Source organism: Coregonus lavaretus (assembly GCF_964263955.1).
Source record: "Coregonus lavaretus genome assembly, chromosome: 37".
Lineage (NCBI taxonomy): Eukaryota > Metazoa > Chordata > Actinopteri > Salmoniformes > Salmonidae > Coregonus > Coregonus lavaretus.
In genome coordinates, this window is record NC_140024.1 from 3,485,216 (window position 1) to 3,512,108 (window position 26,893).

The window sequence follows — 26,893 nt, forward strand, 5'->3', positions numbered from 1 at the left end:
TCCAGCCGGGATCCGCCAGAGCCGTCCAGCCGGGATCCGCCAGAGCCGTCCAGCCGGGATCCGCCAGAGCCGTCCAGCCGGGATCCACGCACCAAGCCAGGGGCGCGTGTCGTCAGTCCGGTTCCGGCCAGCGGGGCTAGGCAGGACCAGGGGTACTTTGGGGGGTTGGAGAGGAAGTGGGGAGGAAGCCCGGAGCCGGAGCCGCCGCCGAGGAGGAATGCCCACCCAGCCCTCCCCTGTTTGCTTGTAGTTAGGCGCGGTCGCAGTCCGCGCCTTTGGGGGGGGGTACTGTCACACTATGGTTCTAGGACTTTTTGTGTTTAGTCAGGGTGTGTAGATTTCCGTGTGTTGTGTACTGTGGGTAGTGTCTAGGTGTTCGCGTTCTATGTTTGGTCAGTGACTCCCAATCGGAGGTAACGAGTGTCAGCTGTCGGCTCGTTATCTCTGATTGGGAGCCATATTTAAATGTCTGTGTTCACCTTGTGGTTGTGGGTTTTTGTTCTTTATTCAGTCGGTGTAACTGAGGACGTCACGGATCGTGTTTTGTTTTGTCGTGTGTTTCAAAATTAAAATCATCATGTTCACTCCCAACGCTGCGCTTTGGTCATACTTCATGGGCGATCGTGACACTTACACAGCCTGGAGGGTTGTTTGGTCATTGTCCTGTTGAAAATCAAATGATAGTCCCACTAAGCCCAAACCAGATGGGATGGTGTATCACTGAAGAATGCTGTGGTAGCCATGCTGGTTAAGTGTGCCTTGAATTCTAAATAAATCACAGACAGTTTCATCAATAAAGCACCCCCACACCATAACACCTCCTCCTCCATACTTTACGGTGGGAACTACACATGCAGAGATCATCTGTTCACCCACACCGCGTCTCACAAAGACACGGCGGTTGGAACCAAAAATCTCCAATTTGGACTCCAGACCAAAGGACACATTTCTACCGGTCTAATGTCCATTGCTCATGTTTCTTGGCCCAAGCAGGTCTCTTCTTATTAGTGGTGTCCTTTAGTAGTGGTTTCTTTGCAGCAATTCGACCATGAAGGCCTGATTCACACAGTCCCCTCTGAACAGTTGATGTTGAGATGTGTCTGTGACTTGAACTCTGTGAAGCATATATTTGGGCTGCAATTTCTGAGGCTGTTAACTCTAATGAACTTATCCTCTGCAGCAGAGGTAACTCTGGGTCTTCCATTCCTGTGGCGGTTCTCATGAGAGCCAGTTTCATCAAAGCGCTTGATGGTTTTTGCGACTACACTTGAAGAAACGTTCAAAGTTATTTACTTTTTCCGTATTGACTGACCTTCATGTCTTAAAGTAATAATGGACTGTTGTTTCTCTTTGCTTATTTGAGCTGTTCTTGCCGTAATATGGACTTGGTCTTTTACCAAATAGGGCTATCTTCTGTATACCCCCCTACCTTGTCATAACACAACTGATTGGCTCAAATGCATTGAGAAGGAAAGAAATTCACACCTGTTAATTGAAATGCATTCCAGATGACTACCTCATGAAGCTGGTTGAGAGAATGCCAAGAGTGTGCAAAGCTGTCATCAAGGCAAATGGTGGCTATTTGAAGAATGTCAAATATAAAATATATTTTGATTACTACACGATTCCATATGTGTTATTTCATAGTTTTGATGTCTTCACTATTATTCTATAATGTAAAAAAAATTGTAAAAATAAAGAAAAACCCTTGAATGAGTAGGTGGTGGAGTATATCAAACACAGAAAAATCACGTTTTTGACTGCATTGGGCCTTGAACCTTTCAGGTTTGACTTTTGTCTCTGCCTCTCTCCACAGTTCCCACCCAGGAGGACATGTCCAGCCTTACGCCAGACTCTTCACCAGAGTGAGTGACCTGGGAAAACATAAATACAACGTTTGACAAATATTGAGGTAAAGAAAGTCGTACACTCTATTTATGCTCCCAAACCCTGAAGAAGGCACTGCTTGCCGAAAAGTTGTTTGCTATATCCATGAAATGTTTGGGAGCATAACTAGAGTGTGCGACTTTCTTTCTTTTTATAGTTTACTTTCTGTTAGTCAGCACCTCTACAAAACATTTTTGGGTGTGTCAGCTTGTGCCTTTTACTAAACATTTAGAGGTCAAGCACCATAGGGACCTGTAGGCGGTCTGTAGGCATTCGTTCGGAGATCTAACACAAGTCTTTGGGAAAATACCTGTCTATTTGTGGAAGAATCACCCTGATTAACTCTTTAGTCATATCCCAGTTTACATATTTGCTTATGGCCTTGCCTATAATAATAATAATATAATATGCCATTTAGCAGACGCTTTTATCCAAAGCGACTTACAGTCATGCGTGCATAATTTTTGTTTGTGTATGTGTGGTCCCGGGGATCGAACCCACTACCCTGGTGTTACAAGCGCCGTGCTCTACCAGCTGAGCTACAGAGGACCACAGCCTACACCTAGAGACTGTTTTTTAAATTATACAAGCAGAAATATTCCATTCTATTTGGAACGGCAAGCCAGACAAAATTAAACAGGCCTGTTTATATAATGAATATAAATTCGGAGGGCAGAAACTATTAAATATTAAAAGCATTAGACCTCTCACTAAAGGCTTCAGTCATACAAAAGTTGTACTTAAATCCGAACTGGTTCTCTAGCAGATTAGTAAGAATGTCTCACCCCTTGTTCAAGAATGGCCTTTTTTCCTTTATTCAGATTACAACCTCTCACTTTTGGTTATTTGAAAATGAAATAATCTCCAAAATATTGCTATTTTTAAAACAAGCCATAGAAAGTTGGTTGCAATTTCAGTTTAATTCACCAGAAAAGACAGAACAAATATTACAACAAATATTATGGTAAAACTCAAATATACTAATTGATTAAAAAACTATATTTTTGGAGAAAAACATAAACAAATGACATAATCTTTGTAAATTATATCATAAATAGGACTGGTGGAGTTATGTCACACAAGCAGCTAACAAAAATATATGGAAATGTCTGCTCTACTCAAAATTACAACCAACCAATTGCAGCATTACCGCAACAATGGGAGAGGCAAGTGGAAGGCATGTCCCGTGTAGCTCAGTTGGTAGAGCATGGCGCTTGCAACGCCAGGGTTGTAGGTTCGATTCCCAGGGGGGGCCAGTATGAAAATCACTCTGGATAAGAGTGTCTGCTAAATGACTAAAATTAAAAAATGTAAAATGAAGGGGGAGAAAGTAAGGAACTTGTCTGTCAGCCCTGCATTAAAGACCAAAATTGGTTAAAGAAAATTGTGATAAATAAAAAAGTATACCAGTTTCATTTCAAGACCAGCAATTTTACAGCTGCGCCATATAGATTGCAAAATAGTTGGGAAGAGATTTTCGATGTACCGATTCCATGGCACATGGTTTATGAACTGATATACAAAACGACTCTGGATTCAAAATGTAGAGTTTTTCTATTTAAATTATTATACAAAATTCTTACAACTAATAGAATGTTAGATATATGGGGGATACAATCATCCCAGCTCTGCAGATTTTTCTGAGAAGAGACAGAATCATTAGATCATTTGTTTTGGGACTGTCCATATGTACAGTTGAAGTCGGAAGTTTACATACAGTGGGGAAAAAAGTATTTAGTCAGCCACCAATTGTGCAAGTTCTCCCACTTAAAAAGATGAGAGAGGCCTGTAATTTTCATCATAGGTACACGTCAACTATGACAGACAAATTGAGAAAAGAAAATCCAGAAAATCACATTGTAGGATTTTTTATGAATTTATTTGCAAATTATGGTGGAAAATAAGTATTTGGTCACCTACAAACAAGCAAGATTTCTGGCTCTCACAGACCTGTAACTTCTTCTTTAAGAGGCTCCTCTGTCCTCCACTCGTTACCTGTATTAATGGCACCTGTTTGAACTTGTTATCAGTATAAAAGACACCTGTCCACAACCTCAAATAGTCACACTCCAAACTCCACTATGGCCAAGACCAAAGAGCTGTCAAAGGACACCAGAAACAAAATTGTAGACCTGCACCAGGCTGGGAAGACTGAATCTGCAATAGGTAAGCAGCTTGGTTTGAAGAAATCAACTGTGGGAGCAATTATTAGGAAATGGAAGACATACAAGACCACTGATAATCTCCCTCGATCTGGGGCTCCACGCAAGATCTCACCCCGTGGGGTCAAAATGATCACAAGAACGGTGAGCAAAAATCCCAGAACCACACGGGGTGACCTAGTGAATGACCTGCAGAGAGCTGGGACCAAAGTAACAAAGCCTACCATCAGTAACACACTACGCCGCCAGGGACTCAAATCCTGCAGTGCCAGACGTGTCCCCCTGCTTAAGCCAGTACATGTCCAGGCCCGTCTGAAGTTTGCTAGAGTGCATTTGGATGATCCAGAAGAGGATTGGGAGAATGTCATATGGTCAGATGAAACCAAAATAGAACTTTTTGGTAAAAACTCAACTCGTCGTGTTTGGAGGACAAAGAATGCTGAGTTGCATCCAAAGAACACCATACCTTCTGTGAAGCATGGGGTGGAAACATCATGCTTTGGGGCTGTTTTTCTGCAAAGGGACCAGGACGACTGATCCGTGTAAAGGAAAGAATGAATGGGGCCATGTATCGTGAGATTGAAGATGAAACGTGGCTGGGTCTTTCAGCATGATAATGATCCCAAACACACCGCCCGGGCAACGAAGGAGTGGCTTCGTAAGAAGCATTTCAAGGTCCTGGAAAAGCCTAGCCAGTCTCCAGATCTCAACCCCATAGAAAAACTTTGGAGGGAGTTGAAAGTCTGTGTTGCCCAGCGACAGCCCCAAAACATCACTGCTCTAGAGGAGATCTGCATGGAGGAATGGGCCAAAATACCAGCAACAGTGTGTGAAAACCTTGTGAAGACTTACAGAAAACGTTTGACCTGTGTCATTGCCAACAAAGGGTATATAACAAAGTATTGAGAAACTTTTGTTATTGACCAAATACTTATTTTCCACCATAATTTGCAAATCAATTCATTAAAAATCCTACAATGTGACTTTCTGGAATTTTTTTTCTCATTTTGTCTGTCATAGTTGACGTGTACCTATGATGAAAATTACAGGCCTCTCTCATCTTTTTAAGTGGGAGAACTTGCACAATTGGTGGCTGACTAAATACTTTTTTTCCCCACTGTACATGGAGCTAACTTTGCAACTAGCACTGCTGAGTGATTTAAAAAGTCATAGTCAATCGATCAATAATATAATACTCTTAGCAAAAAAATATATATTTTATTTTCAATCTGTAGAAACTATGAGAATAGAAAGGTTCAGAACTTTTGTGAAACATTTGAAAAATATAATCAAAACTGGATGGTATTCAGAGATAGATGGGAAGGGTTGAGTGGAGCTGAAGGATGGGACTAAAAACAAACAAAAGATAACTATTGTAAAATATACTGTGTCCGTAAAATGTATGTAGTATGTATAAATTGAAAGTAGAAGCCTAAGTGTTGTTGTCCAATAGTTTACTCAAATTAGCTGAGGGGTGGTAGGGTTAAGGGAAAATAATAAAGGAAAATATATAAAAATATATATTTACAAAAAATATATATGGGGGATGGAAAATGATGCAGACAATTACATTGATGGAAGCCACAATATATCTGCAATATTAAAGCTGATCTACCCCATAAAAAAAGACACAAATATTTTGGGGGGGAAAAGTAGGTCTCGGCAAGGTTACTAGTGATTGTGGTTCACCGATGTTGGCTCGTTGAGCTAAAGTCTGGAGACATTAGCTCAGGGAGCTGCAGGTCTCAGGCAAGGCGTAGGATCTCAGGCACTTGATTGTGGGTCACTGAACCACCTCTGTTACATGCATGTGCACGAAAGTAAAATCATTCTACCTTTCTACCTCTCTGGTGTTTTCCACTGGGACAGACAGTGGAGGATTCTGCCCAAGGGGCCTGTGTGAACAGTCCCCACAATTATGCAGATTGGACTCCTCCCAGTATTGCATCCATCTCTCCTTCCTGTTGATTGGGCTATTTTTAGGGAATTTTTCCCCATGAATATTTTAGTGCTTTAGTTCCAGTTTGCTTCACAGACAGAGAGAGACACAGCTAGAGTCTGGTTGGATAGTTGGAGATGAGGCAGAAACGAGGAAGGGGCCTTTAGGTAGGTTAGTAGCAAAGGTAGTCAGGATGATATCATTGCTATTGGGGACCAATATGAGGCCATTTGGCCATTTGGACAAGCAGAGGGAGGAAGAGGGCTTACAGAACATGCACAAGGGTTGAAGTTAGATGGTAGAGGGAGGTGGGAACAGAATAGCATGGTTCAGATATGTATGTGCTTTAACCAACTCCTATGACTATTGTTGTCATGGCATACATAATAGTCACCAGTTGGTTGACATATACATCTGGACCAGGCTAGGAGGGACAAAGTGATTTTAGATTAAAATAATATTGAATTTAACACTACTCCCTTAAACAGTTTCTGTTCATTACCCTCTGTAGCTCAATTGGTAGAGCATGGCGCTTGTAACGCCAAGGTAGTGGGTTCGATCCCCGGGACCACCCATATGTAAAAATGTATGCACACATGACTATAAAAGCGTCTGCTAAATGGCATATTATATATTATATTAAAGCCAAAGCATGGTAAATGTTGCATTATGCAAATGTTCCTGGCACTATGTAAATTATTCCTCTCGACATGATGCATTAGTCTTCTCTCCAGCAGATACTAAATTAAGTGTGTGTGTGTGTGTGCTTCCAGTTTGCTGACGTGTGTGTGTCTGTGAGAATGCACTTACAGTGTGTGTGTTTGTGTGTATGTGTCCTCATAAAACCCTTTTTTTCTCCCTCCCCGCAGGCTTGCCAAGAAGTCATGGTTTGGTAACTTCATCAACCTGGAGAAAGAGGAGCAGATCTTTGTGGTGATTAGAGACAAGCCTCTCAGCTCCATCAAAGCAGACATCGTTCATGCCTTCCTCTCTGTAAGGACTCCTCACCGCTCCTCTTTCTCTCCCTCTCCATCTACTGTATGTGTATCTCCTTGTCTCTGTCTATGTGTACCTCTTTCTGACTGTTTCTCTCTCTCTCTCTCTCTCTCTCTCTCTCTCTCTCTCTCTCTCTCTCTCTCTCTCTCGCTCTCTCTCCTTTGTCACCCCCCTACTTATGATTCTATTTGACTTATTATTGTATGGATTTATATTTCAATGTTCCTGGTCTTCAGACATTGAAATCATTATTAGAGCTAGCACTCAAAGTGATGGCTATGTTCATTGGTTTGTCCTCGGGGCGAAGTGGATGAATTCACTGTAAAGCAACTGTGATTTATCTTTTGATTTAGAGCAACTTTTAGTCAGTGCTACTGCCTGCATTTCCCTATGTTGCTTTCCCAGTGAAGGTCAGTGCTATTGTGTAATCAGTGAACAGCAGCCTGCTTTTTGCAGTCTGCATCTGATTGGTGCACGGCAGTCTGGTTTCTGACATTAAAGAGAGTCAAGGAAAGGGCTTGATTGAGTCTTCTAAAGTTTTTCTTGGCCACACTGGGCATAACTGTGTCATTATAATGGTGTAACACAGAACAGTCACGACAACGGATGGAAACTGACTTTGACACTGACACTGTCATGACACAACCATTATCGTACACTACAGTAGTTGGCTTGCATTAACCCTACGCCTTGCCAATGATCTAACCTTTACAGGTCTGCTTTATTTCCCAGCAGGTTTGTTTCAGTTCATAAAAGGCTCCCTAGTCCCTGTAGCCCACCACTGTGTTGTTGCTGTGTGTCTCTTGTTTCTTCAGTGTTGTGTATTGTAATTGACTCAGAGTCTGATGGTCCCTAACAGCGCTGTGCTGCAGTGTAACAGATCCAGTGTTGTCTCTTCCTGTCTTGTCTCTCTTTGTCTCGCCTAATATCTGTATTTTAGCTCACGTACATATCGTTTTTCTCACTAGTCACACGTGGTCTCTGTATTTAAACGGATGTTTTCTCTCTTTGTTTTTTTGCTCTCTCTCTCCCACCCTCCACCTCCCTTTCCCATCTCTCTCCCTCTGCTTCCCTACCTCCTGCTTCCCGCCTGTACCCCCTCTCCCTCCCTGCTCCTGTCTCTCATATAGATCCCCAGTCTGAGCCACAGCGTGATCAGTCAGACTAGTTTCCGGGCGGAGTATAAGTCTACAGCCGGTCCTACGGTGTTTCAGAAGCCGGTCAAGTTCCAGGTGGACATCACCTACACAGAGAGCACCGCCGCCACCAAAGAGAACGGCGTCTATTCGGTCACCTTCACCCTGCTGTCAGGTAACACACACAGAAAGGCAGGCAGTCAGGCAGGCAGGCACATGCGCGCACATACACATTTTAACATACACACACAAACAATGTATACACACAGACACTTCCTGAATATGTACACACATGCACAGACACACACACATACACGCTGATGCAAGCACCATTACACAGAAACCTGGTGAGAAGAGGACAGAAAAACAGAGACCTTTTCCTACCATAATCACACTGCGCTGTAGTCCCTGCTGAGTCTCAAAGGACAACCTCTGGCCAATGACACTGGAGCATCATCTCCAGCCAAAAATTCTGTGTTGTCTCTGCAGTATGTTTGCTTATTCCCATGTGGATAACTTATGTTAAATTGATGTTGTTGAACAGACTCTCATTTAATTCCGCTGAATTCCATTGAGATTTACAAGTTTTTGTTTCAAACTCACAAGCTTATTTTCTGTCTATTATTCTGGGTTTTTTCTAGAGTATTTCTTATTTTTCAGTCAGTCAAGTTCTAAGACTGTTTCTCTCTATTTCTCTCTCACTCCCTTCCTCCACCTTCTCTCTGCCTCCCTCTCTATCTCTCCTCATTCTCTCTCTCTCCCCCTCACTCTCTACCTCCCTCATTTTTCTCTCTCTCCCTCTGTCTCTCCCCCTTTCTCTCTCCAGGTCCCAGCCGGCGTTTCAAGCGTGTGGTGGAGACCATTCAGGCTCAATTGATGAGCTCACATGACCAGCCCGGGGTCCAGCAGATCTCTGGTAAGTAGAGACCCTCCCCTCTCCCCCCTACACCCCTCCACTACCCCCGACCCCCCTCTCGGCATCCCCGTAGCTCACGGCAACGCCACAGTCACAGCGCGGCTCGACTCACACGCTTTGGCACAAGGCTTCTCCACATGCATGGCCCACACCATGGCAGATGCACCCGGCACCAACAAAGCAACAACATTGGTGTACTCGAGACATCTAGAGGGTCACACTCTCTCCTGACTTTCTTGCGTACACACACCAGGGCTCAGTCATGACCTACACACACAGAATTCATTTGACAACGTTTTCGGCTAACTTTTTACACTTTCCAACCAGCTCTAGGTTAAGAGGTTGTTTGTTGAACTTGTGTCCAGTATAACTGATGTAACACTTCAAAACGATCACCTTAGCTCAGCACATGTATGTATTATATAGTTTGATATTCTGGGATGAAGATGGGTTGAACAGGGAGGAATGGAAGAAAAGAAAGACAGAGTCACGTTCTGTTCTTCACTTGTCCTTGTTTTTTTTGTGTGCCTGTATTGTATATACTTGGGGTTTCTTCACTTGATAACAGCACCCACTGCTGGTGAGACATGGCATTACATACATGACATAGAACATACTATAGAATATAATAAGGCTAGAGCCATCTTCTTTACTCCTGGGCCCACAGTATAAGTGTGTGCAGGCTAATGTGTGTGTCCTAGTCTAGTGCTTTAACACCTGACTCAAGTAATCAACTCATGAAAACCTTGGTGACGTCTACAGGTGTGTTAAAGGGACATTTCTAAAATGTTCAACTTCATATTCATCATCTCCAGCACCACCCCAACATCAACATATGTGAAAATTATGTGTTTCTATGTTTTGTAGTAAAAGAAAAGATAGAGGAAGTTAAGTGTTTCCAATGACATCATCGGTGTGCATTTTAATCATTTATGGGTAGGCAATTTTCTACTATCAACTTTGGTTGATGATGTCATTGGAAACACTTATCTTCCTCTATCTTTTTTACTACAAAACATAGAAACACGCCGTTTTCACATATGTTGATGTTGGGGGTGGTGCTGGAGATGATGAATATTTCCCTTTAATGCTAGCTAGCTGGCCTGAGACAGACACACACACCTACTTCTAGGACCAGGAACGAAGAACACTGGTTTGACCACTCTCTAGTTCACACATTTAGCACACGTACCAGCTAGCGGTCTTAGCACTTTGAATGCCTGGGACTCACTCTGTCACAGATGGGAACTGTTATCAGGCACTGTATGCAACATCCCAACCACTTTCTCCATCAATAACTCATCCCCACCCCTCTTTTTCACTATTGCTTTCACTCTCTTTTTCTTTCTTTCTCTTTCTTTCTTTCCTTATCACTCCATGTATTTGTCCCCTTTTCTCTCTCTATCCCTCTTTCTTCAGGTTTGGGGTCAAAGGTTTTACCATATTCCAGGGAATTCATTGAAATTCAATTCATGAATTGAAAAAACATCATTTCAAATAGTGGTTGATTTCCAATTCATGAATTGAAATTCAGTTGTTTTCCAGAATTAGTTGAGGTGGAATTGACCACAACCCTGTAGCCCTGTATTTCCTATCCCTTTTCTCTTGCTTTCACCTGTCAGTCCATCCCAGCCTGCTTTTGGTCATCATCCACATCTTCAATCTAACTGCACTTGGCACAGAATCACAAAAATAACTGAATGACTGATCTGGCATGCTGAGTGGAATGCAAGGGTTTCAACCAGAGCCATAGACAGTCTAGACACTGGAAACTGATCATCTATGTCTGCTCCAAATATTTCATACATGTGATGGTCTTGGACTTTTTAGTGCCAATATGGCTGCCTAGGTCATTCTAAAACTGAAATTGAGTTTGTCTAACTCTGTGTGTCTATGACTCTGGGGTGGATCAATGCACTGAATGCTAGATATCACACACTGATACTGAACAGTGTGTGTCACGTATGACAACACACTGAGGGCATGTGTTTTAGCCAGAAAACGATTTGACCAACCGCAACCGTTACTAATATTAAATCAACCGCTATACTAGATCTCTGCAATCTGTTTTCACTCACTCCTTCAGTGTCCGAGACAGAAGGGACTGCATGTGGTGCACTATTAGCTACTACAGATGACACTCATACTGTGTCAATTCTGACTTCCTTTGCACGTGTGAATATTCCATGGGAAAAAGGAAGGCAGGCCAGTATGAAAATGTATGCACTCACTTAACTGTAAGTCGCTCTGGAAAAGAGCGTCTGCTAAATGACTAAAATTTTAAAAATGTGTGTGTTTGCGCAAATAAATTGTCTCGTGCTTTTGTACTTTGAGAGAGTGCCCCCTCCCCCTTTAAAATGCATGGTCTTTAAACATCCATGCAATGTAAGAGTAGGACGTTCCATTTGAAGGGTTTGATTCCACAGTTCAATATATGAAATGTTGGTGACTTGACATTAATAAAAAAACACATCTTGTGAAAGAGATAGAGCTATTATTTTTGTATCTTAACATGACATGGGCTAGTGAAAAAATAGACATGATTTTGTTGAAAATATTGCAAGGTAATTTTATTTTAGAGAGACAAATAATCATGTTTTGTGGCAAAACGCTATATATCCACCCCAAACCACAGAACTCCAATAGAAAAAGTATCCCGATTGGGTTTTAAACAGTTCTATGTACAGTGCATTCGGAAAGTATTCAGACCCCTTGACTTTTTCCACATTTTGTTACGTTACAGCCTTATTCTAAAATGGATTAAATCGTTTTTTTCCCCCTCATCAATTTACACACAATACCTCATAATGACAAAGCAAAAACAGGTTTAGATGTTTTTTTTTCACATGTATTTAGGTTGGGGGATTGTGGAGGCCAGGTCATCTGATGCAGCACTCCATCACTCTCCTTCTTGGTAAAATAGCCCTTACACAGCCTGGAGGTGTGTTAGGTCATTGTCCTGTTGAAAAACAAATGATAGTCCCACTAAGCCCAAACCAGATGGGATTGCGTATTGCTGTAGAATGCTGTGGTATCCATGCTGGTTAAGTGTGCCTTGAATTCTAAATAAATCACAGACAGTGTCACCAGCAAAGCACCCCCACACCATAACACCTCCTCCTCCATGCTTTACGGGGGGAACTACACATGCGGAGATCATCCGTTCACCCACACCGCGTCTCACAAAGACACGGCGGTTGGAACCAAAAATCTCCAATTTGGACTCCAGACCAAAGGGCAAATTTCCACCGGTCTAATGTCCATTGCTGATGGATTGACTGACCTTCATGTCTTAAAGTAATGATGGACTGTCATTTCTCTTTGCTTATTTGAGCTGTTCTTGCCATAACATGGACTTGGTATTTTACCAGATAGGGCTATCTTCTGTATACCACCCCTACCTTGTCACAACACAACTGATTGGCTCAAACGCATTAAGAAGGAAAGAAATTCCACAAATTAACTTTTAAGAAGGCACACCTGTTAATTGAAATGCATTCCAGGTGACTACCTCATGAAGCTGGTTGAGAGAATGCCAAGAGTCTGCAAAGCTGTCATCAAGGCAAAGGGTGGCTACTTTGAAGAATCTCAAATATAAAATATATTTGTTGGTTTGTTTAACACTTTTTGTATTACTAAATGATTCCATATGTGTTGTTTCATAGTTTTGATGTCTTCACTATTATTCTACAATGTAGAAAATAGTAAAAATAAAGAAAAACCCTTGAATGAGTAGGTGTGTCCAAACTTTTGACTGGTACTGCATGTAAATAAGGTATTGCTGTTTTTTATTTGTAATACATTTGCAAAAATGTCTAAAAACAGTTTTTGCTTTGTCATTATTGGGTATTGTTTGTAGAATGATGAGGGAAAAATTAATTTAATGCATTCTAGAATAAGGCTGTAACGTATCAAAATGTGGAAAAATGAAGGGGTCCGAATACTTTCCGAATGCACTGACTGAACAGACAACTATAATGGAAATGATTCGAAAAATGACTCACTTTAGGGCCATCTGCAAAAACCATATGGAACATTCCATCCACCCGGACAATGGATATAGCACATCTTGGGAAAAACGAGTTTGTTAGATATCGCGTTTTGTAAAAAAAACTTTCACATTTTAAAGCACACCTAAAGTAAATGTTTGAAAAGTTTTATAACAGCCATAATTCATACTTCTAGAAAAGGACCCATAAGCATTCATTTCAGATGAAATAATGCAAATGTGAATAATGTATACAAAGATTTATACAAATCTTCATTTGTATAAACCAGCTGACACTGTAGATGTGTGTTAGAGAGTAACTGTGTACTCTGCTCCCAGATGTCTCTCAGCGGTCAGACACTCTGACCAGCAAACCCTCCAAGCGTGGTAAGAACCACTAAGACAATACTCACTGTTTCCCTGAATATGTAATCACAATAAAATACTCAATTAATCAAATACCCACTGTTTCCCTAATGAAATACTCACTCGATTGGCAAACAGCAAACTACTAGCCTGAGCCTCCCTCACTACACCTGATAACTCTTAACCTCTTCACCATCAACGCACATGGTGTCACTAATGCACAGCTCTCTGTGTGTGTGTGTGTGTGTGTGTGTGTGTGTGTATAATCCTTTGCATGGGACTGTATGGCACAGTGTGTGTTGGGATGCACACTATTGTTGATGTAAATGTCCACTCCCCCTCCCTTCCATTCCATGGGTAAAACACATTGTAGACCATCAATAACAAATGGCTATGTAGCACAAGAACAATGGTAAGTGATAGCAACATGACATTGCATAAGTATTTTGTGTTTGGTCAAAAAACCCACCCACCTAATTGACTTTAAAAGGACAGTTAGACTGATAGATTTCAAGAAAGTTTGGAGTAAACCTGTATATGTTTGACTCTCAGTGGAACACTAAGGGCTGGCTTCCCAGACCCAGATTAAGCCTGTTACTGGATTAAAGAGCACTTCCAATTTAGGACCCCCATTGAGCATGCTTTTTAGTCCAGGACTAGGCTTAATCTGTGTCCAGGAAACCGGCCCTAAGACTCCTCTTACTTGAAAGTGAAATTTGTTGTGTGATGAGTGATGTTATTGTGATGATGGCATGTTGTTCATATTGTATGTGTTTGTCTGTGAGCACTGTATGGACTCATTCTAAGGTTCTATGCTTTTATTGTGGTGATTAGGATAGTTACCAGGAGCTTGGAAGGCAGGACATTATGTTTTGTGGTACACTGAAATGCTGCTCTCGTTCCCATCCCTTCCTCTCCTCCCCCCTTTCTTCAGAAAGAGAGCAATTGGGTGTGCATGCTTTTGTTACAGCCCTGCTCTACCACTCCTATTTCTACTAAGCATCTTCTAATCAAGACCTTGACTAGCTAAATCAGGAGTGTTAGAGCAGGGCTGGAACAAAAACCTGCACTCAGTAGCTCTCTAGGATGACGATTTGGCCACCCCTGCCCCAAACCTTTTTAGTCATCACCCTTCCAGAGCTCAAGCTAGCCCTCCTATGTCACCACTCACGCTAGGTAGAACAGAGACTCAAAATCCCACAGGTTTTATGTGAACCCTACATTTTTTTATGGATTACTATTGTTCAAACCTTAGGTCTCCTAACTTAGCACTTTAATACTGATGCACCATAACCTCAGTCTAGAGACAGTATTAACGTACATACTTATAGTCTAACACATATAATCAAATGCTCTTTTTTACCATCCACGTGGCTTACGAGTCTCCTTTTTACCTCCTGGAACCTTACCTCCAGTCCTTTCCTCATCATCACCCCTCTACTCCCATCACCCTCTCCTCTTCCTCCTCACGTTAACCCCATTGCTCATTCGTTGTTTGTTCTCTCTCTTTTTTTTCTTTTCTTCCCGTCTGTGTACCTAGGCAGCCCGTTGAGTAACTTCTTTGACGTAATTAAACAGCTTTTTTCAGACGAGAAGAACAGCCAGGCGTCGCACAACCCCACTGGCACGCCCGGCACACCTAACCCCGCCCCCGCCAAGCATGCCCCCGGCAGCAGGCGAAATGAGCCATGTCCCCCGCCCACTCAGCCCACCCAGCCCACTGACTCTAAATGCCCCCCGCCTCCGGGCAAAGACAAACAAACAAAGATGGCCGCCACCAGCCGGACTGGGGAACAACCTTAAGACCGGAGAGAAGTAGCTAGCTCTCGGTTGCATGATTAGATAATAACCACCTGTTATCAGGTCATTCAAAACCCAATACAAACACACAAGAGTGTATGAGAGATGAGAAATGAAATGAGAGATGCTGCTGGTTTCTTTGCTTTAGTCAGTAGGCTTAGTGTGTGTGTCTCGAGAAAATCTACTTTTGATTATCGCTGAGATAAACTTTTGTACTGTATAATAATGGAATGACTACTATTTGAGTTTAGCAATCGATCATTGATCAGTATTTGACAATAATAAGTTCCACATGTAGCCATGTTTCTTTTCTGTTCCTCTACCCTCTCGTCCCTTTCCCACGCCGTGGGGTGTGTGTGCCGGTGTGTGTGTCTCTGCTCTGTGATGATGGCTTGACCTTGTCTCTACCACCAGGGATCATCACTAAAACCTATTAGAGAAACAAGATGGAGGACAGTGTGTCTCCCAACCTGGGGCACTTTGTCAACAACGGGAGTAAGTGAGCCAGAGACGGAGGACAAGAGAAAGACTTCACACACTTCACACTGCTGTCCCCCTCCTCCCCAAGCATCCCTCATCCCTACTGCTTTCCACCTGCACACACACACACACATACACAAAACACCAGAGTACTAGAGACTCTCTCTTCATCGTGACAGACACCCAGAGACATATTAGCCGTAGAGTTGGAGAAAAGCCTTAAAAAGACAATAATGTTTGTCAAACCTATACTACAAGCATCCCCTCTCCTCCTTTCTCTCCTCATTGTCTTTCCTCCTACACACACACACATACACACACACGCCCACACACACCGGGGGGATGTAAAGACTTGTGCACAAAGACGAATGGAAGTAGAACCACTGGCTCCTATGAAAGTTGGAGAGAGGAGGCGCGACTCTTGGACGTTGGATGGACGTTGGCTGAACGTTGGCTAAACGTTTGCTGGATTGTAATTATTTTTAATGTAGTCCTTCTTTGTGAACTACAGGATTTTAACACTTTAGACTTCTTCAGACTCTGTGTCATTGCTGTAAATGAAATTAAATTTAGTTAATTGACTTTGGGTGGGCATTGAGGAGGGAGGGATACACAAATGAATGATCTATTCTGTTGTACAGACTAACTATGTTACCATATGTACAATGTTTGTGTAGTTGTGACATTATGTTTAGCTAAGAATTGTGTTAACTTATCACTATCTTTTGTGTTTTCTACTTTTTGGATGCGTTTTATTGATTAAATGTTGTATTTTATTTTCGGTTACCTTTTGAAGGATGAATCATTTCAGGGTTTATTTTTTTTCCATTTTGTTTTGTTCATGTTCCTTTGAAATATCTGCAGGATTCAGACAACAGTGGACATAATTATTGTATATATTTGTGTACCTTATTGTATTTTTTGTCATGTTTGTTTTAATTTATTCTGGGTTATTTATATAAATGATGTAGAAAATGTATTAGATAATTTAAGGATTGTTTTTTTGTCATGTTTAATTTATTGATCATTGCGAATTCTTGAAATGTTTTTGTGAACATTCATTCTTTCCCAGCTTCGATGAAAAAATGTAATATATACATTTGGCAAATGATTTACAGTAATTTAAGAATGTAGACTAGTCTCTTTGAGAGGAACGAGCCCTCTGTTGACAATAATTGTCCGTTCCTTCTCGTTGTGTGTGTACGACGACAAAGACAACACTCCAGCCACTCGCCTTGTAAATACAAACAAATTTGCTGACAAACTTATTTAAAAAACCAAGGGGATTTCTACTCTTAGCTTTTACCTTGTATTGTCGTTTGCATGTCCAACATTTGTCTTTTCTTTGCATGTTGTTGTTGGAATTGTTCTGTCCCTTTCCCCCCTCTTTCTTTATTTATTTCTTTCCTGTCTGTTAATTTGTTTCTCTTATTTTTCTTTTCTCTCACCACTTCGGTTGTTTGTTCGTCTTTGAGTTCTTTTTCGCACCCTCCCCTCTCCTTCCTTATACTGTTGTGCACATTTACTGTGCAATGCATCCTCTGCACACACACACACACACACACAATCTCTCTCAAAGAGAGACCTGATACTCTGGTCACGAACTCTGTCTGGGGTGGGTATTGGTATCAGAGAGATAAAATAAAGCAATACCTATCATTGTTATTCTTTCTATTTTGTACTATTGGGTAACCAGGCCACACAGGATGATGGACATACAGTAGAACAAAACACCAGGAGCGCTGGTATTTAGCAGGAAACCACTGGCAATGTATCCCCTTGTGACATAACTGTGAACAACTTCAGTGCAAAAGGAAATAAATCTGTTGACTTTGGAATTGCGTGGTGGTGATGTTTGTTTTTTAGCTTATACACTTCCATGGGTGCATATTATACTAAAAAGGATTCATATAAAAACACTGATGCTAATTATTGTGAGCAAAATATTTATTGACATATGTACAGTTCAATAAAATATTCAGAGTTCTGTTATTCCTGTATAATATCTATCTCCCCAAGCTCCATTCCCATGAGAGAGGAGGTACTCTCTAGTATGTAACAGAAGTCCAAAATGCTCTAAATGTTTTATTTCTTACTAACAAAGAGTCTCAGTACCTGTTATTATATTTGAGGTATATCCATAAACCTTCATCCTATTCTAGATAAATTCCAGCCATAGTGCTTTGCATCCATTTCCTCTCTTAAGCAATGGACCATTTCTAGATTGCCTCTTCTCTCCCTCATGGCAGAGTAGCATTACCAGCCTGTGCTGGCGATTGTGGTGACATCACCGCACTGCGAGATACTACGCTACACTACACCGGTTATTTATCTCCAGGCCTGCTGGTATGTCTGTCCTTCACCCGCATGGGGTCCATCTCAATAGTCTAATGTGGCCTCCTCTCCTCATCCCCTTTCCTTCACCCTAGCTGACATTTAAGAGCAGATATAGCTACTTGTCTTTCACCTATGTAGTTCTTTCACATCAGTACAGATGAAGGACACGAGACAATGGAAGAACAAAGAAGCCAACTATGACTATTGAGACGAAGCCGGTGGCTCACTCTCTGCAGGAAGGGTAGAGCGAGAGCAGCCTGTGGACCAAAGTGACCTCCAGATCCTCCAGGAGGAGAGAGGAGTGTCGGTCCTGACATGGTCCACTCCGGGGCTCTGTCTCTGGGGAGAGCTGTTCCTGACGGGCCCCTCCCATGAGCAGCCTGTGGAAGTCCTCTCTCTCCAGGAGCTGTTCCATGTGCTGCAGGAAGAAACCTTCACAGAACTTCCTGAGATCTGCCGCCCCGTGATCCTGTACAGAATCACACAGAGAGAGAGAGAGAGAAAGAAAGACACATATTACAATGATACTGATCCAAGCACCTCTCGCACAGGCACACTTTTCATCTATTATGATCATTATAATGGATTGCATGTACTAATTTCAAGGTGCATATAACACACAAATAAAATGATGACTTATAGCTTTAAGCCTGCATAGGACTACCTTTCATGATAACAAGGTTTGAATTCTTACCCTAGACATCAAGTAGATGCTGACTGCGTTGTCCCGGGTGATACTCTGGGAGAGCAGGATCTCACACTGCCTCTCTAGGACCTTCAGCTGGAAGAAACGGACTACTGGCAGCAGCTGCTGACAGAGGAGCAGAGAATACTTCCATCACAAATCACCCCTCCAAACATACATTCAATTTATGTTGTCTTTCCACTCCTCAATGACAAGTGATAGTGGGGGCCATTCATAAAGCTTAACCACTGTGGTAAATGTATGGATCAACAATGGGATGTATGAATGAAGTTCTATCAGTGTAAATGAGGATACATTTCTTACCTCCATAGCATCAGCCTGTGACAGCCTCAGCCCTTCAGTCCCCCCACAGTACAGACAACTCATCATCCTCTGGAAGGTGCTGTATGTGATGTCAGAGATGTGGATGGTGCTGGTGTCTGACCCACAGGAACTCAGCAGGGACCGAAACCTGAAAGAGACAAAAGAGATTTGGTAACCAACTTGTGGACACAAAAGCACAGGCTGCCCTGAAAACACTAGAGCCTCCACACAAGGTCATACTTGATGATAAACATACTATGCTTTTAGTCTCAGGCTGCCACCTCAGGTGTGAGGAGGGAAGTGCTAGCTCACCTCTCGGAGGCAGACATGAGGAGGACCCTGTGGGCGTAGAAGGGACGGCCTTCCACTAACAACATTACGTCAGACATCTCTGGGTTGTTCAGGAAATGAGCATCTGGTGGGAGAGAGAGGGAAGTGACGTTTACACCATTTAGAGTCAGAAACATGCATTGAAATACATGTACACAACTAAGCATGATTTAGACAAAAGTTGGAGTTATACTTGCTAAAATGAAGTGAGAACTCAGACCCCAAAAATCTGAAAAATGAAACAGATTGTAGTTTGTTCCATATAGAGAGAATATGCCAGTCTCCATACCTAGCTGTGTGGAGAGAGTGAGGTCCATCTGAGGAACAGAGGGAATAGGAGCAGAGCCGTAACAGTGAGAGAAGATGGCTGACAGTCTCTTGGTTATGGCACAGTCCTAAAGGGATATAATCATGTTCAGAAAGAGTCGTGATTTTATTGGAAGTTTGCTTCCCATTTTATAACAACTGATTTGAGAATTCTTAGATGTTGGATCGATTTCTGATTCATACTCTGCTTTAAGTTTGAGGTTTCATTGAACATTTACTCAATGAAAACTTGTACTGACATACTGTAGTCTACATGGTAAACTTAACACCAAACAACACTCACTGAAGGAGAAATTGGACTGCAAGGTAGCCTAGCAGTCATTGCTACCTTGCTGGTTGCAAGCATGTTGAACATGATAGGGAGGGCGGGCGAGACCAGCTCCTGGCAGTAGTCCTGTGGCCTGATAGTGGTGAAGTCTCTGAGGAGAGAGAGGGTCACCTCATCCCTGAACAGCTGCTGGGCTACATGGAGGGACTCCAGCCACACGTGGAGCTTCCAGGGGACACCTGGGGAACAAATTAGGGTCCCAAGAGGTTATTTACCTAGGTCAGTCATTGAGAACAAACAACCTAAAGAGGATCAAATAATATTTCTGTGCTTAGGAATGAGTGATTCATGACAAGTCCTTCAGAAAACAATGATGATAGTATAAAACAGAAGAAGTAGGCCTACAAATACCCAGTGATCGTAGCTCCATGGTGACATCCAGGTAGCCGTGTTCAGCGCTGTAGTAGGCAGCCTGCTGCAGCGCCTTCATCCTGGCCTTACATAGCCTGGGCATGGGGCTGGAGCTGGAGCTACTGGGGCAGACAGCAGGGCTACCAGGGCTGAGGCTGGGGGGAGGTAGTGAGCCAGCCTCCTCTTCCTCCTCCTGGACCCCCTCAGCCAGTATCTCCTCCAGAGAGAGAATGTCCTCCTTCCTCTGCTGGGGCTGGGTCAGAAGCCTCCTCAGGACGTTTCTGTAGGAGAGTAGGGGATGAGTATCCATTCATTCACAGTTCTGACTGAAGGAAATAGACAAGGAAAGGACACCACTTTAGACTATTGAGACATAGCCCAAGCCTAGACTAGTTAGACAGGTGTAGCTACCTGTGTCCGTGTGCAGCGGCGTAGCTGAAGCAGTTCATGTCCTCGTAGAGCGGTGATGTCAGAGCGTTACAATCATGCACTCTGAGTAGAGGGTCGGCCCCGTGGGCCAGCAGCAAGCTCACCATTTCATAGTTCCCAGCAGCAGAGGCCAGCTGTAGAGGGGTCTCAGCAGAGCTCTCCTGACCGGAAGTAACAGCAGTACCCTCCACGTCTGCACCCACCTCCAACAGCAGCTATACAACACAGAAACACAGAGGAGTGGTTAATACTATTCTACACACAGGGTACGTAGCACTATCAAGGCTGAGATGTGTGCGTGAGAAACTGTGTTAGACCTTTTCCACTGGGCAGTGAGGTCTCACCTGAGATACTGAGAGGTGTCCATGCAGCACAGCGAAGGTGAGGGCCACCCAACCACGACTGTCTGGGTGGACCGAGGGCTGTCTGGGGGAACAGCAAGGAACCTGAGAGAAGAATGGAAAACGTTACATATCTAAGTCTAAAATGTATATGCGTTCAAAGCAAGCTTGTTGGTAAACATTGCCATCAAATGATTATGTTGTAGTAGAGGCAGTTTCAGCACAAAGCCATTATATTAGATGATTAGGGTTGCAAAATTCCAGTAACTCTTCAAAATTCCCAGGTTTTCCATAATTCCTGGTCGGAGGATTCCGGATTTCCTGCTCAGTTCCTTCGGATTCAAGTAATCTTCCAACTGTGATTTCTGGAAAACCTGGGAATTTTGAGAAAGTTACCGGATTTTTCAACTCATTACATGATATACTATCTGTATCATATTATAATAATATCTATAGAGTAGTAGTGTTTACCGCCAGGTCCAGGTTGGCTCCAGCCTCCACCAGTATCTGGACCAGAGCCTCGTCTCCACATGAACACGCGTACATCAGAGGGGTCATACCCTGTAGGTCAGAGAATACACATCTTACTCTGAACAGTTTTATTGAGTCTCTACACTCTCTAACACAAGTCAGGGTAGGGCATACAGTATATGTATTCAAACAGAAGACTGACAAGTATTGACAGGGAGGATAAATACTCAGTCTCTTTTACCTTCATGTTCAAACCTGTCAGTCTTATATCTGAATATGTATATGTCCTACCCCTCTCCCCAACTCCCCCTACCTCTATCCCCACCACCTATCCCCAGTCCTACCTGGTCATCCATAGTGTTAACCCCTGATGGTCCCAGTAGCTGTGTGGCCTGACCAATCAGGTCTGCTCTGCCACAGGTCAGCATGCGGAAGCCCAGGTCCAGCTGAAGCTTCTCTGTAGCTGCCTTAGAGTCCAGACGCCTAAATGAGCTGGAACAACACTCAGGCCTAGGAGAGAGGGAGAGACAAGAGGATGAGGAGAAAGAGAGAAAGAGAGAAAGAGAGCGAGAGCGAGGCTACAAAGAAAACATTCATAACTCTTCAATAATGACAGTAGGCCTACTGTTATGTACTGGTTTCACAAGGCAACAGTATGGTTCAGCATCCTTCCATTGCATGTTACAGTAATATACACTCACCGGACAGTTTATTAAGTACACCACCCCATTCACAAAAATGGATCGCTCCTACAGACAGTGAGTCACGTGGCCGTGGCTTGCTATATAAAGCAGGCAGACAGTCATCGAGGCATTCAGTTATTGTTCGATTGAACGTTAGAATGGGCAAAACGAGTGACCTAAGCGACCACGCTGTGTGATCGTCGGTGCCAGGCGCGCCAGAACCAGTATCTCAGAAGCGGACGCCCTCCTGGGCTTTTCATGCACAACAGTGTCTAGGGTTTACCGAGAATGGTGCGACAAACAAAAAACATCCAGTCAGCGGCAGTTCTGTGGGCGAAGAGAGCTTGTTGATGAGGGAGGTCGAAGGAGAATGTCAGGACAGACAAACAAACAAATAACGGCGCAGTACAACAGCGGTGTGCACAACGGCATCTCGGAACTCACAACTCGTCGATCCTTTTCACGGATGGGCTATTGCAACAGACAGGTTCCACTCCTATCAGCTAAAAACAAGAAGAAGCGGCTCCAGTGGACACGCGATTCACCAACACTAAACAATTGAGGAGTGGAAAAACATTGCCTGGAACATGACAGCGAGTTCAGTTTACCTGAGTGGCCTGCGCAGTCCCCAGACCTCAACCCATTAGAGTATATTTCGGATGAGATGGAACGGGCTGTTCGCAGCATGAATGTACAGCCGTCCAATCTGCAGCAACTGCGTGATGCCATCGCGTCAGCATGGACCAACATCCCTGTGAAACGTTTCCGACACCTTGTAGAATGCCCCAAAGAATTCAGGCTGTTCTGGAGGCAAAGGGGGGTCCGACCCGGTACTAGATGGGTGTACCTAATAAACTGGCTGGTGAGAGTATCCCATTAAATATGCAACGCTCAGTGTGTTTCTACCTCAGCTGTCTGGGCTCACAGTCCAATCCTGGGAGGAGCTGTCTGGCAGTCTGTCTGACATCATCGCTGTCCACCAATAGGCTGCGGCGGTGTTCCGCGTGCACCAAGGCAATCCGTATCCACTCCATCAGAGGGGGGAGGAGCATAAACAGTCTGGGGGAGGAGCAAAGATTCAAGCAATGACGTGATATAATTTATTCACTCTCCTCAATGACTCAAAATCCCACAATGCCCTGAGATCTGGCGTAAACGACCAATTCCTCAGCCATTTGTACAATAACGACTACTTAACCTTTTCTTGCAGTGGGCAAAAACAAGTTCACGCAGGGTATTTTTTGGTAGTCTTAATGTGTGTTTATGTAGCATCCTCCCATAACTTTTGCCCTAATTGAGAAAAAGGGCACCCTTATACTGTTAACAAAGCACTATAAAGAGAACACTGTTTCCATGATGTGACGTTTGTTTTAGAACATGCGGTCTCTTCACCTCCCCAGAGCACAGAGGCAGGTCGTAATGGCAGAGATCTGTATATAATGTCGAGATGCTCATGTCTTCAGCCTAACAATGGGAGTTGTTGTCCCAAAGGCGGAAAAGCAGGCGACAAGCTTAGGTCCAAAATAAGCCCATAGAAACGCATCAGGCTTATTTTGGACAGGTTTTGGCGAGAGTGAAACCTCTTGCTTCACCTCTTCCTCTCTGGTTATGGTTACTGAGATCACAGGGCTCAACAGAGACACAGAGCTGAGTTTGACTTGAAGCTAACAGGTTAATGAGGCCTGTGATTATAATTGGTACCAGGTGGAGGGAAACAATATCTCTGTGTGCCTAAACATACAAGAATGCACACGCACGCACGCACACGCACACGCACGCACACACACACAGCCCTTACCTTTCACTGCTAAGGGCCATCCTGGGGGGCTCTAGATTTGGGTTCTCCAGTGATTCCATCTGTGGGCTAGACAGGAAGTAGTAGAGGGTACGCATGGCATCGGGCGCCCAGAATACTGAATGCTGATTAGCTGGGCGAATAGGGCTGAGGGAGGGGCTTACTGCGCGGAGGCGCTGTATGTGGTGCATGGAGCGTGACACCAGGTCACCTGAGAGGAAACAGTCACATGCACATTCAGTATCACACACATCATCATCTGATACAAATCCATAAAACATCAGCTATACATGATCAATTAAACATGGATGCTGTAGTTGTAGCATGATGTACCTCAGTGGCCATAATGCTCTGTATGCGATATCCGTTTCCTTACCAAAACTGTGGGACTTTCAACTTCTGTCAGGACAGTTATAGACAGAGCTACATCGCGAGTTTGCCCTTCAGTTTCTGAGATATCACAGGTAGCAGCTGGAGCTAACATTAATCTTAAGTGAGTCAATTCTGTGTCTTGTTATATCTCTATACAGATTCAACAATAAGAATGGTTCAATGATCGAGTCTCAGATACAGCTCATTAGAAGTCAAGTTTGGGAGCAGAGTTGGGTTTAGCTGGGCTCAACGGCACGTCCTTCCCTATAGACCGTTAAATCAGGAATGGTCGTCCTCAGCCGTAGCTAAGCAGTCACTTACATTTTACATTTAAGTCATTTAGCAGACGTTCTTATCCAGAGTGACTTACAAATTGGTGCATTCAACTTAGGATAGCCAGTGGGACAACCACATCTTGATCACAGTAAGTACACTTCTTCAAAAAAGCAGCTGTGAGCAAAGTCAGTGCAATCAGGGACAACTGCATCTCGATCACAATAAGTAAATTTCTTTAAACAAGTCAGTGCTAGCAGGTGAAATAAGTCAGGTGTTAGTTTAGACAAAATACAGTGGTAGTAAAGGGGGGTGGGGGGGGGGGGTAGAAGGATTACTATTATACTATTCCAGGTATTCCTTAAAGAGGTAGGGATTCAAGTGTCTCCGGAAGGTGGTCAGTGACTCCGCTGTCCTGGCGTCATGGGGGAGCTTGTTACACCATTGGGGTGCCAGAGCAGCGAATAGCTTTGACTGGGCTGAGCGGGAACTGTGCTTCCGTAGAGGTAGGGGGGCTAGCAGGCCAGAGGTGGATGAACGTAGTGCCCTTGTTTGGGTGTAGGGTCTGATCAGAGCCTGAAGGTAAGGAGGTGCCGTTCCTCTCACAGCTCCGTAGGCAAGCACCATGGTTTTGTAGTAGATGCAAGCTTCAACTGGAAGCCAGTGGAGTGTGGTGGAGGAGCGGGGTGACGTGAGAGAACTTGGGAAGGTTGAACACCAGACGGGCTGCAGCGTTCTGGATAAGTTGCAGGGGTTTAATGGCACATATGTGGAAGGGATTAGAAAGAAGAGATGCTTGCTCTTAAACGTTGCAACCAGAGAGCAGTGAGAGAACCTGCTCCTGTGAAAGAGATTATAATGTTAAAATGACTACTTCCTTGTTTAATGATGCTAAGGCTCCTGAAGTAGCCACAGTGTCTGTTAAAGTATATGCAGGTTTTAGTTCATATCATATATACAGTACGTACTGTATATCCATATGGGTAGATATACTAGACAATGTTTAATTTCTAGTGATAGCAATAAGCACCACAATTATGATTTTTTTTAAATGGTGAAACAAACTGTATGTTGTCCCATTTAATTTATGTGCTTGGTCTCCAAGAATGAACAAGTGTGTGCACTGTTTTGCTAGGTGCTACTCCCAAGACGACCAGAGAAAAAAGGAATTTGTTTGGTTTGTGGAAACAGGGGAGTGTGTGTGCGTGTGTTTGGGGTGTGTGTGTGGGGCGGGGGGAGCAAGGGGGTCTATTACACCCTGTGGCTGACGTGAAAGTGCCCTTGTGTTTTGGGAACACATAGTCGTCTGTTATATAGCCTAATGATTCAGTGGATAGGATATCCCCCTCTGATTCTAATGAAGTGACCCTAGAAACAGACCAACAGTCAGATTTTTTTTTTAAACTGACAGTGAACAGGGTTAACTTTATTATGCTAATGTTAAACCTGAGACCAGTGTTGTTCTCTACACCAACACTGTCTGTCTGTCATCCTTTCTACAATGCTAGCTTTGACATAAATGGTAAAGCAATGTTTCCCAACCAGTCCCTACTGGATTGTGGCTAAAGAGTAAGGCTGGGATTCAATCTGATAACGTTTTGTCGACAATGTGCCATTTAAAGGTAATTTCCGATTGAGCCGACATATGCAGTGTTTACCATGAATGCAGTCTCCACTAACACGGGAACATTGCCTTTAGCATCCTGCCATCCAGGACCTCTATACCAGGCGGTGTCAGAGGAAGGCCCTCAAAATTGTCAAAGACTCCAGCCACCCTAGTCATAGACTGTTCTCCCTGCTACCGCACGGCAAGCGGTACCGGAGTGCCAAGTCTAGGTCCAAAAGACTTCTCAACAGCTTCTACCCCCAAGCCATAAGACTCCTGAACAGCTAATCATGGCTACCCGGACTATTTGCACTGCCCCCCACCCCATCCTTTTTACGCTGCTGCTACTCTGTTAATTATTTATGCATAGTCACTTTAACTCTACCCACATGTACATATTACTTCAACTATCTCAACTAGCCGGTGCCCCCGCACCGGTACCCCCCTGTATATATAGCCTCCCTACTGTTATTTTATTTTACTTCTGCTCTTTTTTTCTCAACACTTTTTTTGTTGTTGTTTTATTTTTTACTTTTTTTTGTTAAAAATAAATGCACTGTTGGTTAAGGGC

General features: G+C 43.4%; 2 protein-coding genes across 2 annotated transcripts in view; one reads left to right on the top strand and one right to left on the bottom strand.

Annotated features, from left to right (window-relative positions):
- The window catches only part of LOC311111932 (serine/threonine-protein kinase BRSK2-like), a gene marked incomplete at both ends in the record, with an annotated part of 127,682 nt that extends 112,489 nt beyond the window's left edge, over positions 1-15,193 (top strand). The window contains 5 exons of the mRNA XM_084154857.1: positions 1,817-1,865; positions 6,858-6,981; positions 8,115-8,295; positions 8,947-9,040; positions 14,935-15,193. Coding sequence (XP_084010983.1) covers positions 1,817-1,865; positions 6,858-6,981; positions 8,115-8,295; positions 8,947-9,040; positions 14,935-15,193 — 707 coding nt within the window. The remainder of the gene's footprint in view (positions 1-1,816; positions 1,866-6,857; positions 6,982-8,114; positions 8,296-8,946; positions 9,041-14,934) is intronic.
- Positions 15,194-18,078: 2,885 nt separating this feature from the next.
- The window catches only part of LOC311111930 (ankyrin repeat and BTB/POZ domain-containing protein 2-like), a gene marked incomplete at its 5' end in the record, with an annotated part of 30,430 nt that continues 21,615 nt past the window's right edge, over positions 18,079-26,893 (bottom strand). The window contains 13 exons of the mRNA XM_084154854.1: positions 18,079-18,476; positions 18,702-18,818; positions 19,017-19,164; positions 19,329-19,431; positions 19,636-19,741; positions 20,002-20,180; positions 20,353-20,633; positions 20,764-20,996; positions 21,126-21,227; positions 21,594-21,683; positions 21,938-22,103; positions 23,183-23,335; positions 24,075-24,282. Of these exons, the coding sequence (XP_084010980.1) occupies positions 18,231-18,476; positions 18,702-18,818; positions 19,017-19,164; positions 19,329-19,431; positions 19,636-19,741; positions 20,002-20,180; positions 20,353-20,633; positions 20,764-20,996; positions 21,126-21,227; positions 21,594-21,683; positions 21,938-22,103; positions 23,183-23,335; positions 24,075-24,282 (2,132 nt within the window). The 3' untranslated portion in view covers positions 18,079-18,230. The remainder of the gene's footprint in view (positions 18,477-18,701; positions 18,819-19,016; positions 19,165-19,328; positions 19,432-19,635; positions 19,742-20,001; positions 20,181-20,352; positions 20,634-20,763; positions 20,997-21,125; positions 21,228-21,593; positions 21,684-21,937; positions 22,104-23,182; positions 23,336-24,074; positions 24,283-26,893) is intronic.